Source organism: Dipodomys spectabilis, unplaced genomic scaffold (assembly GCF_019054845.1).
Source record: "Dipodomys spectabilis isolate Male_0828 unplaced genomic scaffold, ASM1905484v1 ptg000422l, whole genome shotgun sequence".
Lineage (NCBI taxonomy): Eukaryota > Metazoa > Chordata > Mammalia > Rodentia > Heteromyidae > Dipodomys > Dipodomys spectabilis.
Genome location: NW_024871099.1, coordinates 4,676,282 through 4,688,897, shown reverse-complemented (window position 1 = coordinate 4,688,897; position 12,616 = coordinate 4,676,282). Strand labels below are relative to the sequence as shown.

The following is a 12,616-nucleotide window of genomic DNA, read 5'->3' as shown; positions in this document are numbered from 1 at the left end:
AGGAACTACAACTCCCAGAGTGCCGCGCGTGCGCTCCGGACCCTGGGAACCCGGCAGACGCTGGGAAATAAAAGTTGGTGACGGGCGGGAGGTGCGCGACGGGAGGAGGGGGCGGTAGTGCCGCCGCGTTAGCCCCCGCGTTCTCCCCCGCTCGGGCGGCCGCACTCCGGAGGCCCGCTCTGCCCCGCCCCGCCCCGCCCCGCCCCTCCCCAGCGCGGAGGGGAGGCTCTGGAGGGGGGAAATCTGGCGGCTGCTCCAGTGCGCTAGGAAGAGGGGGCGGGAACCTGAGAGCCGGCCCGGAGCATGCGCTCTTTTCCAGTCCCGGGGCTGGGCGCGCCCTGGTCGGCGTCCGCCCGCAGAGCGCGGCTGTGCCCGAGGCCTGGGCCGGAGGGGGGGATGGCGAGGGGAGGGGCGTCTTAGTGACCCGCGACCCCAGGGCCGCCGAGGCCAGCGGCTTCTGGGGCAGGGGGGCGGGGGGAGAGGGCGTTTCTGTCCCGCTGGTTAGCTAATGCAAACCACCAGGGGCCGCTGCAGGACCAAGGGTGAGGCTGGGCTTCCTCTCCCTTCCCCGCCCCCCCTCGCCCCCAGCGCGAACTCAAGCCTGGACTCCGCTTTCTGGTCCAGACCCAGAGAGCGGGCGCTGGAAACTTTATTATGGCAATGCCATTGACAGCCCTCTGACTGTTCATCCTCCTCACGTTTGCGAACCCAGAGGCTTCTTTGGTACCCTGGCTTGGGCAACACGTGGGTCTTCCGGGGAGGGGGTGCTGCTGGGAGGGGGTGCCAGCCCTGAGGGCATCCGTGCAGCCCGATTTGCTAGGTCGTCTTAGCATCGGGGCCAGCTCGGAGAGCCCAGCCCACCACCACCCTCCCTTTTTCATTCTTTCAGTCTAGCTGCAGCCCAAAGCCAGGCTCATACCCAACCCCGTCCGATCAGGAGGAACTCCCGGGAGAGGACGAGGCGCGTGTCGGCTTCGAGGACGAGGAGGAGTAGAGGAAAGTGGAGCGGATGGTCCATCCCGGCGGGAGTTGGCTGGGCGAGTGGCCCCGCATGTGCGCCTGCATGGAGGCCAGGCTGGGGCAGCCGGCCCCGCAGAGCGGGCAGCGGTAGGGCGCGGCCCCGTGCGTCCGCAGGTGCTTGGTCATGGCGGAGAAATCCCGGGATCGCTGAGGACAGAGGCTACAGGAGAAAGGCTTCTCTCCTAGGGCAGGCGGAGGGGAAACAGCCATTAAGGGAAAAAGGAAGCTGACTCAGCTTGAGGAGGGGGAACTCAGAAGTGGGTATATCTGAGTTGCAAATGAAAAGCATAAGTTGACCGCTGGGCAGGGCCGCCCATACCTGTGTGGACCCGGTAGTGGGTCTCCATCTGATGCTTGAGAGAAAATCTCTTCCCACAGACGGAGCAGGAATAGGGTCGAGACCCGGCTGTGGGAGGCCGCCGAGATAGGCGGCCTGAGGTGCCCACATGACCCACACAGGTTGCCAGCACACCTGTGTGGACAGGAGTTCCAGAGGCCCAATCAGTGGAACAGGCAGACAAAATGAGAAGTTACAGTGGAGCTCAGGCCAAGTGCACTCACCCTGCTCATCTCCATACCCCCATCCAGACTCTCCCATCTCCATGGGGTCCTGGGGAAGGGAACCTGGAGGGAGCAGAGGGGACCCTGCTAAGGCTGGACTCCTTCCTGAAGCCCAGCCCTGGGGGAGAGACCCTCAGTGCAAGCCAATGAGGGATTTACCTGGGGTGGGATTGGAGGAGCCCACCTGATTCTTACTGCAGAGCCCCTTGGGGCTGATCAACGTCAGCGGGATCCTGGAGAGAAAGAATTACAGCCTGGCCAAGTCTGGTCCCTTCCTGAGAAAGGGGTTGGAGTCTTCTTGTCTCATCCCCCTAGCTCAGTAATTACAGCTAGGTGGCCTTCCCAACCTGCCACTGCTGCCTCTCCTACACTATTTTTTCCAGCCTCGACATTTTCCATTAATCCTTTTACTCACCTCTGGTCTGGAAGCCAGGCCTGCCAGATGCCAGTGCCAGAGGTGCTGGGAGAGAAGGGAGCGCCATATCTGGGGGGCCACATCAGGATGCTCCACACAGCAGCCTGGCCCTCCCCCAACCAAGGAGTTTCTGCCCACCAGGTCCTGGGCGTGCCGTGGCTCTGGAGAGAACTTGGCTGGGGAAGAGAGTCAGGGAACTCCCGCACCTTCTCCTCAGAGCCTTCTGGGCTCTCTGTCACCTGCATGACCACTGCTTGCCTCCCAACTGCTTCTCCTTGGCCAACAGAGGCCTGGCTCAGTTTCCCCTTTGGTCTCAACTCTCCCCAGCCATCCTGTGTCATTCCTGCCACCTCCTGGCGCTCTCTTGGTGGCTTGTGTAATGTCTCTTGTTCTCTCCCACCAAGTCTAAAATCCTCTGGCTTCTGCTCCTTGCCAAGGCTCCCTTGTCCTCCTTTCTTCAGTCCTGCCTCCTGCACATCTTCAGCTGGGGCCCTTCGAGCCCTCCTGCATGCTTCTTCCAGAGCCTGCACCCCCAAAGCCCTGGCTGCATCCTCAAGGAGCCCCAGCTCCCCGGGCTGCAGCTCTACACTCTCCCCATAAACAAAGTTCAAAAGCTGGGCAAAGGTGGAAGGGCGGATGCCTTCTGCCAGGGCCCAGCGGCCCCTTCGGCCCAGCTGCTGGCTGACACCTGCCAGCACCAGGCTGTGAGCGGGGAATTCGTGGCCCCCGACAATGATGAGGGTGTCACATAGTGCTGGCCGCAGCTGGGCTGCCAAAGAGACCAACCGATCAGAGCCGTAGGGGCTGAGCAGTCTTGGAAGGGGTAGAGCCATCAAGCCTTGATTGGATACCAATCTTAGGGGCTCTGAGAAAAAGGCTGTGATGTGGGGCCCCTGGCAGAAAGGGGAGGGAGGATCTGCATTTGTCTCAAGCCTGTGGAGGGGAAAGGAGAAAGAGTGAGTTGCTGTTCCTCAGTGGGTCACCCTCAGTCCTGAATGAAGCCAAAAAAATGAAGCCACAGTCATTATTGGGGCCAGTGATTGGCGGGGGGAGGGTGTTAGGATAGTAGGTCAAATTCATTGCTGGGCACTGGTGGCTCATTCATGTAATTCTAGCTACTCAGGAAACAGATCTGAGGATTTCAGTTCAAAGCCAGCCCAGGCAGCCAAGTCCCCGAGACTCCTAACTTCAATAAATTATCAATAAAGATGGAAGTGGAGTTATAACACAAGTGGTAGAGCTCTAGCCTTGAGCAAAAGAAGCTCAGAGATAGGGCCCTGAGTCCAAGCTCTGGAACCCGGGGGGGGGGGGGGGGCCGGAATGTGTGTGTGGGGGGGGGATTAAAATTAGGACTTAGAGCAAAAGCCAGGCAACAAACATGAATATCAGATAGATGGCCAAGCGCCTTAAAGGAAAAGCAGCTCCAGACACTTCAGCCTCTAAAGGCCTTTCTCTTTCTCTCTCTGTGTCTCTGTCTCTGTCTTTCTGTCTCTGTCTCTCTCTCTCTCTCTCTCTCTGTGTCTCTCTCCCTGTCCATCTCTTTCTCTGGTGTGTGTTTTGCTGAGATACTGGGGCTTGAACTCAGGGCCTGGTCACTGTCCCTTAGCTTTTTTACTCAAGGCTGATGTTCTACTACTTGAGCCACACCTATACTTCCAAGCTTTTCTGGTGGTTCATTGAAGAATCTCACACTTTCCTTCCCCAGCCTGCAATCAGGGATCTCAGCTCCCTGAGTAGCTCAGATTACAGGAGGGAGCCACCACCTCTAGGCCCTTTGGTGGAGAAGAACCTCTGAGCAGGCCAGCCTTCCTCACTGCACACAATGGGATGAGCACAAAACCCAGTCAGGCCAGATCCTTAGGGAAAGAGCCAGGCACAGCTGCCGGAGGGGCTTAGAATGCTACGGCTTCTCCCCTAACAGGCCCGTCACATGGAAGCCCTGGGCCTGGAAGCCACAGTGGACATCATGATGGCCAGGTCAGGCTGTCACAGGGCGAGTCCTAAACTTTAGGGTCAGAGAAGCTGCTCAATTATCTCCCTGAGGGTTAAGCTTCTAGAACACATTCTCAGAAGGAACTGGAAGAGACCAGAGACTCCCATCTAGAAATTAAAAGAGCAGGTTTGGAATTGACAGCTTCTGACTCAAGAGTGGAGAAAGTTTTGATGCCAGGGGGAAGGGAAGAGAGGGAAAGAAAGCTGTTCTAAAAGAAGAGACTTGGGGCTGGTAAGGTGGCTCAGTGGTAGAGCACTTGCCTTGCATGCATGAGGCCCTGGGTTCGATTCCTCAGCACCACACATAAGCAAAAAGAAAAAATCCAGAAGTGGTGCTTTCACTCAAGTGGTAGAGCACTAGCCTTGAGCTGAAGAGCTGAAGGACAGTGCCCAGACCCAGAGTTCAGGCCCCACGACCGGACCCCCCAAAAAAATTAAAAATTAAATTAAAAAAATAAATAAGTAAAAGAAGAGACTTCCCGGGTTGGGAAGGTGGCTCAGTGGTAGAGCGCTTGCTTCGCATGCATGAGGCCCTGGGTTTGATTCCTCAGCACCACATAAACAGAAAAGGCTGGAAGTGGTGCTATGGCTCAAGTGGTAGAGTGCTATCCTTGATCTGAAGAGGCTCAGGGACAGTGCCCAGGCCTAGAGTTCAATCCCCACAACCAACAAAAACAAAAACAAAAAATGAAAACAAAGAAGATACTTCCTCTTAAGATTAGGATGAGAGCTATGGCTCACACCTATTGTAATCCTAACTACTCGGGAGGCTAAATTCTGAGGATCAAGGTTCAAAAGCCAGCCCCAGCAAGAAAGCCTGTTAGATTTTTGTTGTTGTTGCTGTTGGTTATAGGGCTTGAAGTAGGGGCTTGGGCAGTATCCTTCAGCTTTTTGTTGTTGGTGGTGGTGGTCTTGGGGTTTGAACTCTGGGCTTCAGTGCTGTCCCTGCACTTCAGCTCAAGGCGAGTGCTCTACCGTTTGAGCTATAGCACCACTTCTGGTTTTCTAGTGGTTTCTTGAAGATAAGAGTCTCACGGACTTTCCTGCCTGGGCTGGCTTTGAACCGTGATCCTCAGAAGCTAGGATTATAGGCGTGAACCACCAGCGCCCGGTTTATCCCTCAGCTCTTTTGCTCATGGTTGGTGCTCTACCACTTTGACCACTTCTGCACGAGACTCTTATTATCTCCCATCAACCACCAAAAACTTAACGGTAGAACTATGGCTTCAGTGGTAGAGCACCAACCTTGAGCCAAAAAGCTAAGAGAGCTGGTGGCTGGTGGCACATGCCTATAATCCTAGCTATTCTGGAGGCTGAGATCCAAGGATGGCGATTTGAAGCCAGCTGGGGCAGGAAAGGCCATGAGACTCTTTTCTCCAACAAACTCCTCAGAAAAGGCCAGAAGTGTTATTGTGGTGTACACACACACACACACAGACTAGGATAATTAAGAAAAAAAAATTTTTTTGTAAGCTAAAAATTGAAGGCTAGAAAGACAGAAGCCAGCAAGGCACGGTTTAACACACATCAAAACCACCACAGTGGCTTTTAAGAAAAAGTTGGTTACCCAGAGAAAGAGACCCGGCCTGGGCGCCCTGCAAGCACAGACCCTCCATTCTAAGGATCCCTGTACCGGGAAAGGGTTACTATTTAGATACCTCAGAGATGGGGGTTCAGGTTGGTAGGGAGTAGACTGGAAGAGGGGGTGCAAAGGGGAGAAGCGACCACTCACCGCTGGTAGCTGCCTCTGGGCACCAGGCACCTCATGCTCTGAACTGGGGGTAGGGATCCTGGTGTGTGTGTGGGGGGGGGGGGGGCAGAACTAGAACTAGCCCCGCCCCCTGACTTCAGTCCTTCATTGGACATCCCCAGTTTCAGTGTGCCCCCAAGGGGTGTGGCTTAATGGCTATGACTCTCTGGTATAGGCTGGCAGGAGAGACCGCATCTGCTTCTAGGACCCATAAGTAGTGCTGCCTAGCCTCTTGCCTCTGCCCTTGTCAAGGAAGCCAATCAATCTATGGACGTTAAGGAATTATCAGACTTGCATTCTGGTTTCATCTCTGCTATTTACTAGTTGAGTCACCTCTGAGCCTATTACCTCATTCATGAATAAGGGTCCTGTGCATGACTCACTGGGAGGGTGAAAATGAAATGACATGAATGCTAAAAGTGGCTTGAAGCTGGGTGCCAGTGTCCCATGCCTGTCATCCTAGCTTCTCAGAAGGCTGAGATCGGAGGATCGCAATTGAAGCCAGACAAGGCAGGAGAGTCCATGAGACCTTTATCCCTAATTCACCACCACAAAGCCAGAAGTGGAGCTGTGGCTTGGGTAGAGCAGTAGCCTTGAACACAAAATTTCAGGGACAGCACCCAGGTCCTTAGTTCAAGCCCCAGTACTTGCCAAAAAAAGAATGACCCTCGTCTCCTGGGCCACATTGGCTGGGGGTTATGACTCAGTTCTACAGAAGGGGGACAACCCCAGGAAGGGCCTGCGGTGGTCTTCGAAGAGAAGGTCTCTTTTTTCTGGGCTGATGACAAATTGCATTTCTCTGAAGTTGAGCCCAGAGGTTTCTTCCACTTCCTGCTTATGTGGTCAAGGTCAATGTTTCTGGAGATTTCTCCCTCTTCTCATTTTGTACTTTTTCATTCCAGGGAGGGATATGGCCAGGAAAACTCCCATTTCTCTTTCTGGCTCATGCCTGTAATCCTAGCTACTCAGGATGCTGAGATCAGAGGATCGTGGTTTGAAGGCAGCCCAGGCAAGAAAGTCTATGAGATTCTTATCTCCAATGAACCATCAAAAAGCCAGAAGTAGGGGCTAGGAAGGTGGCTTAGTGGTAGAGTGCTTGCCTTGCATGCATGAGGCCCTAGGTTTGATTCCTCAGCACCACATAAGCAAACAGAAAAAAGCCGGAAGTGGCGCTGTGGCTCAAGTGGTAGAGCGCTAGCCTTGAGCTGAAGAGCTGAGGGACAGCGCCCAGGCCCAGAGTTCAGGCCCCATTACCAGACCCCCCCCCACCAAAAAAAAGCTGGAAGTAGAGCTCAAGTGGTAGGGCACTAGCTTTGAGTACAAATGCTCAAAGAGGGTTTGGAGGCAGGGCTCCATTGGTATAGCACTAGCCAATGAGCAACAACAGCAGGTACTGAGTTCAAGTCTCAGGCTTGGACCTAAATACAGAAAGAAAAGAAAGAAAGAGAAAGGAGGGAAGGAAGGAAGGAAGGGAGGGAGAGAGAGAGAAAAGAAACAAAAGAAGAGAGGGAGGGAGGGGGAGGGAAAGAAGGAAAGAAAGCAAAAAAGAAGGGCTCACAGAGTACTCAGGTTCTGAGTTCAAGTCTCAGGACCGACACACAAAAAGAAAAGTTAAGCAAGCCACCTTCTGAAGGTCTGATCTAGTGACAGACACAGCCTGCTTTTCCCTTGGATGCTGGTCTCCTCTTACACCCCAAAACCGTTTCTTTAAACTCCCATTCTTCCCTTTCATTTCAGAACTCCAATAAGTACCAAGCAGCCTTCTGATCTCTCCCACAGGACCAAAAATGCCTTCCCTCTCTTTCTAACTGGTGTGCAGGCAGGTGTGAACCCTGCCTCGATGGGACAGGGTGTGTCTGTGGGTGAGGCTGGTGGGACAGTAGTTGAGGGGAGAGGGGAAGATGAGTCAGAGTGAAAGGGAAAATGCAAATGGGCAGGCTGAAGGTTGAATAGTTTTCATTTCTGAGCTTTTTAATGCCTCACATTACCACACCCAGGGAAAAGGACATACCCCATGTCTATTTTTCTTTTTAAATTTTTTTCTTTTGTTGGTCGTAGGGCCTGAACTCTGGGCCTGGGCGCTGTCCCTCAGCTCTTCAGCTCAAGGCTAGTGCTCTACCACGTGAGCCACAGCGCCACTTCCAGTTTTTTCTGCTTATGTGGTACTGAGGAATCGAACCCAGGGCCTCATGCATGCAAGGCAAGCACTCTACCACTGAGCCACCTTCCCAGCCCCTAAAATATTTTTTATTGTTATTAGAAAGGTGAAGTACAGAGGAGTTACAGTTTGTCTTTCTATTTATTTTTTTCTTTTTGTGCCCATACTGGGGTTTGAACTCAGGAGTTTGCCTTCTCACTCAGCTTTTTCACTTATAACTGATGCTCTACTACTTGGGCCACAGCCCCACTTCTGGTTTCCTGGTGGTTCATTGGAGACAAGAGTGTCACAGACTTTCCTGTCCAGGCTAGCTTTGTACCTCGGTCCTCAGATGTCAGCCTCCTGAGTAGCTAAGATGTCAGGCATGAGCCACTGGCACCTGACTCCTGTGTGTCTTTTTTTTTTTTTTGGTCCGGTCATGGGGCCTGAACTCTGGGCCTGGGCGCTGTCCTTCAGCTCTTCAGCTCAAGGCTAGCGCTCTACCACTTGAGCCACAGCACCACTTCCGGCTTTTTTCTTTTTGCTTATGTGGTGCTGAGGAATCGAACCCAGGGACTCAGGCATGCAAGGCAAGCGCTCTACCACTGAGCCACCTTCCTAGCCCTCCTGTGTGTCTTTTAAGACATCAAACATCCATCTTTCTGATGGAGATAGAAACAGAGCCTTCCTCTAGGCCAGAAGCACACATAAATACAGAAGGAAAATTACAGGGGTCTGAAGATGTCTTTGTCACTCAGAAGATGGGGCTCCCTCCCTCCCCTCTAGTCCGCTATGTTCCCACCAGTGACTCAACTGCCCCTATGTGGTTTGCCCCATGACTACAACTGTGAAAACTGTTTGAAAGCCATCTTCAGGGTACCTACAAGGGCGGGTGAGGGGCAAGGGGACTCCCCTCTGAGTGAACAAAAGCCCCCCAACAAGGGGAAAGCCCATTTTGCCTCCCACTTGGTGTCTACCCTTCTCAAGGGTATCCCCTCAGAGAACGCCTTCTCAGAGGGGTATTCTGCATGTAAACTGGGTGCTGGTGATGTTCTAGGCCCTTCTCTGGCCTTCCCTAGATTCCTGGTTTGGGGGGGGGGGGTGTCCAAGCCTTCCTGAGCAATGACCGCAGAGGCAGAACAAACAATACTTAAACCTGGAAGGGTAGTGACTGTGGCTTCTCCTCTTACAAATTCCTCTTGCCCACAGTAGGCATAGTGACACAAGCCTGTAATCCCAGCAACTCAGAAGACTGAGGAGGATCATGCTTTTGAAGCCAGCCTCTCTCAAAAACAAAAGCTAAGCAAACATAAAAACACCTTGCCTACCTTCTGTTTCTCAGTTCACTCAAGAGTCAGCAGTAGGGGCTGGGAAGGTGGCTCAGTGGTAGAGTGCTTGCCTTGCATGCATGAGGCCCTGGGTTTGATTCGCCAGCACCACATAAACAGAAAAAGCCAGAAGTGGCGCTGTGGCTCAAGTGATAGAGCGCTAGCCTTGAGCTGAACAGCTGAGGGACAGCGCTCAGGCCCAGAATTCAGGCCCCAGGACCGACAATAAAAGAAAGAGTCAGCAGTAACCCTCAGCCTGGGGTAGAACCAGGAAATCAGAGGGCAGAAGAGAACACGCTTGCATCCTAGCAGATGTGAAAAAAAGACACATAGTTTGAGACTGGAAGAGGAGTATAGGGAGAAAGAAGGATGTTGTCTGCTTATTCTTTTTTTTTTTAAATAAGTTTTTTATTGTGAAAATACAGGTTATTTATTTATTTATTTTTAGGCTAATGCTCTACCACTTGAGCCACAGTGCTATTTCCAGTTTTCTGGTAGTTAATTGGAGATAAAAGCCACATGGAGACTTTCCTGCCCAGGCTGGCTTTGAACTGTGGTCCTCAGATCTCAGCCTCCTGGGTAGCTAGGAATACAGGCGTGAGCCACCAGCGCCCAGCTTTGCCTGGATGAACTTTGAACCCCTGTCTTTAGATCTCAATCTCCTGAGAAGCTAGGATTTCAGGCATGAACACCAGTGTCCAGCTCCCAGTGACCTTTTAACCTTACCAACACTCACTGAAAACCCCAGAAATGTATCCTCCCACAAATTTCACAAGTTTCATCCCTTGGCAGGTGAGTCTATAAATCAAGGGTTGCTTGTAGATCAATCCAGACTGAGCCAAGGGTTTCCAGCCTTCCCAGAACACACATTAGAGTATGGACCAAACTCAGAGAACACACTTGGCTTAGCTTTTTGTCCAGCATCGACCCAAATACTGTCCAGGACCCCCATTTCCATCCTCTCCAAACAGAGCCAGGCCTCAAAACCTAAAGCTGCCAATCATCACTTCCGATCCTCAATGGTGCCTCTCAAAATTCCCAGACCCTGGAGAAAAGGAGTGGGAAAACCATGGCACTCACCAGCTCAGACTCTGATCCTCCTCCCCACTCAGTTTCAGCCATATTCAGAGAGGCTCAAGCTCGAGTGGCCGTTAGAAAGTGAACAGTGGCACGAGAATCTGGACAGGTGACCAGTCTCCTCCCAACCGGATCCCGAGGCGGATGCTGATTGGCTGGCACCTACTAAGCATATTAAACAGCCTGGAAGATATCTTAGGACAGTGCCATTACCTCCCTGCAGCTGATTGGCTGTGGAGCTCCGCACCCTGCTGAGGAGGGCCAGTCTGATTGGTCCAAGGGAATAAGGCTTCAGGCTTCTAAGGCTGACATCTCATTTGCATTTCAGATGCTCGCCAGCGTTGATTGGCTACGGAGTTTGTCCATTCCCGCCCTCTCTGCTGGACCACTTGCCTCCCTAGTTTGTCTGTGAATCCTCTCATATTACTCTCAATCCAGTACAATTTTTGGAGATTTACAACCTGTTGAGAAATATGAACGGGGTGTTTGTGTGTGTGTGTGTGTGTGTGTGTGTGTGTGTATACAGATCGTGGGAGGCCCCCAAGAGGCAGGACGGTGCCTCATACCTGTAATCTTAGCTACTCAAGAAACTGCGGTCTGAGGATCAGATATGGCAAACACAGTCCCTTAAAACGCTTATCTCCAATTAATCAACAAAAAGCGGAGTGGAGTTGTGGCTCAAGTGATAGAGGCACCAGTCTTGAGTCAAAAAGCTAAGGGAGGGGCTGGGAAGGTGGCTCCGTGGTAGAGCGCTTGCCTTGCATGCTCGAGGCCCTGGGTTCGATTCCTCAGCACCACATAAGCAAAAAGAAAAAAGCCGGAAGTGGCACTGTGGCTCAAGTGGTAGAGCGCTAGCCCTGAGCTGAAGAGCTGAGGGACAGCGTTCAGGCCCAGAATTCAAGCCCCACAACAACAACACGAGTTCAAACCCCAGTACCAACAAACACACACACATACACACACGTATGTACACACTTGATCAAGTACTGAAAGGCGGCTCCCCGTTCCCACCTGTTGCCCTGCACCACCACTGACTGGCTGCACAATTCATCTTGCCTTACCCAGCAGTATTTTAGGGCTTAATGAAGATAACATGGCATCCTCTGAACCCCTGATTGATCTAGATACCTAGATTACAAAACTCTTCTTGATTCCTACTGCTGAATTAGCGCTGGCTGAGTAATTTAGGTGCCAGCACCCCCCCCCCCCCCAGAGAGCAAGGCCCGTTGAAAGACTCCCAATATTAACTGGCTGTAGATGGCTTTTTGCCTGGCATGGGATTTTTACTTATGCTTTAAATATTTATTTGTTTGTGCATTGTGGGCCTTGAACTCAGGACCTGGGTGCCGTCCCTGAGTTCTTTTGCTCAACCTATTTCAAGCCACAGCACCATTTCCCGCTTTCTGGTGGTTAATTGGAGGTAAGAGTCTCACAGACTTCCCTGCCCGGGCTGGCTTTGAACCGCGATACTCAAATCTCAGTCTCTTGAGTGCGTGGCTAGGATTACAGCAGGAGCCACCGGCGCCCGGCAAGGATTTTTAGGTTGTAAACACCTCACCAAACTGGGCACCGCCTGCGGAGCGCTTCCGGCTCGCGTCCGCTGCGCTGCGGTGGCGCCGCTGATTGGCTGGCCCCTCGCTCATCCAGTTTGCAGACACACCCAATGAGATGCGAGGGCGTTTCGGGGAGGCGGGCTTTGCACTGCCGCTGACGTTTCTGATTGGCCCCGAGGTTTTGCTCTTGATTGTCCGGGGTGCAGCAGCAGCTGGAGTGGGCGCTGATTAGGAATCTGTGCCTGGATCTGCGGAATGTTCTCGACGTCGGGATCCTGATAGAGTGGGTAAGAATGGGGGATAGGCAAGAAGTCTTTTCGGAGAAGGGCAGCTCACAGAAGAATCTGGATCCGCTGGGTGCTAATGATGCACACCTGTAATCCTCGTTACTCAGGAGACTGAGATCTGAGGATCGTTGTTCAAAGCCACTCTGGCAGGAAAGTGTGTGAGATGCTGATCCCTAGTTAACCAACCTAAAGCTGTGGCTCAAATGGTGAAGTGCCACCTTTAAGTGAAAAACCTCAGGAATAGCACCCAGGCCTTGAGTTCAAGCCCCAGTACACACACACACACACATACACACACACACACACACACACACACACACAGCTTGGGAGCTTGTCTAGTGGTAGTGTGCTTGCCTAACTAGTGAGAAGCCCAAACACTTTTTTCCCCCCCATCGCTTGTAGGGAGTGAACTCAGGGCCTGGGCACTATCCCTGAGCTCTTTTTGCTCAAGGCTAGTGCTCTACCACTTGAGCCACAGTGTCATTTCCACTTTTTG

The 12,616-nt window shown here is 52.6% G+C and overlaps 1 protein-coding gene across 1 annotated transcript; it reads right to left on the bottom strand.

Moving 5' to 3' along the window:
- Positions 1-640: 640 nt before the first annotated feature.
- On the bottom strand, positions 641-5,763 carry Zbtb32 (zinc finger and BTB domain containing 32). Its single transcript, XM_042668031.1, has 6 exons — positions 5,721-5,763; positions 1,997-2,929; positions 1,741-1,814; positions 1,582-1,644; positions 1,340-1,492; positions 641-1,202 (listed from the first exon to the last, which is right to left on the bottom strand). The coding sequence occupies exons 1-6, from the start codon at positions 5,753-5,755 to the stop codon at positions 934-936; spliced, it is 1,527 nt and encodes a 508-aa protein (XP_042523965.1). The 5' UTR covers positions 5,756-5,763; the 3' UTR covers positions 641-933.
- Positions 5,764-12,616: the final 6,853 nt, after the last annotated feature.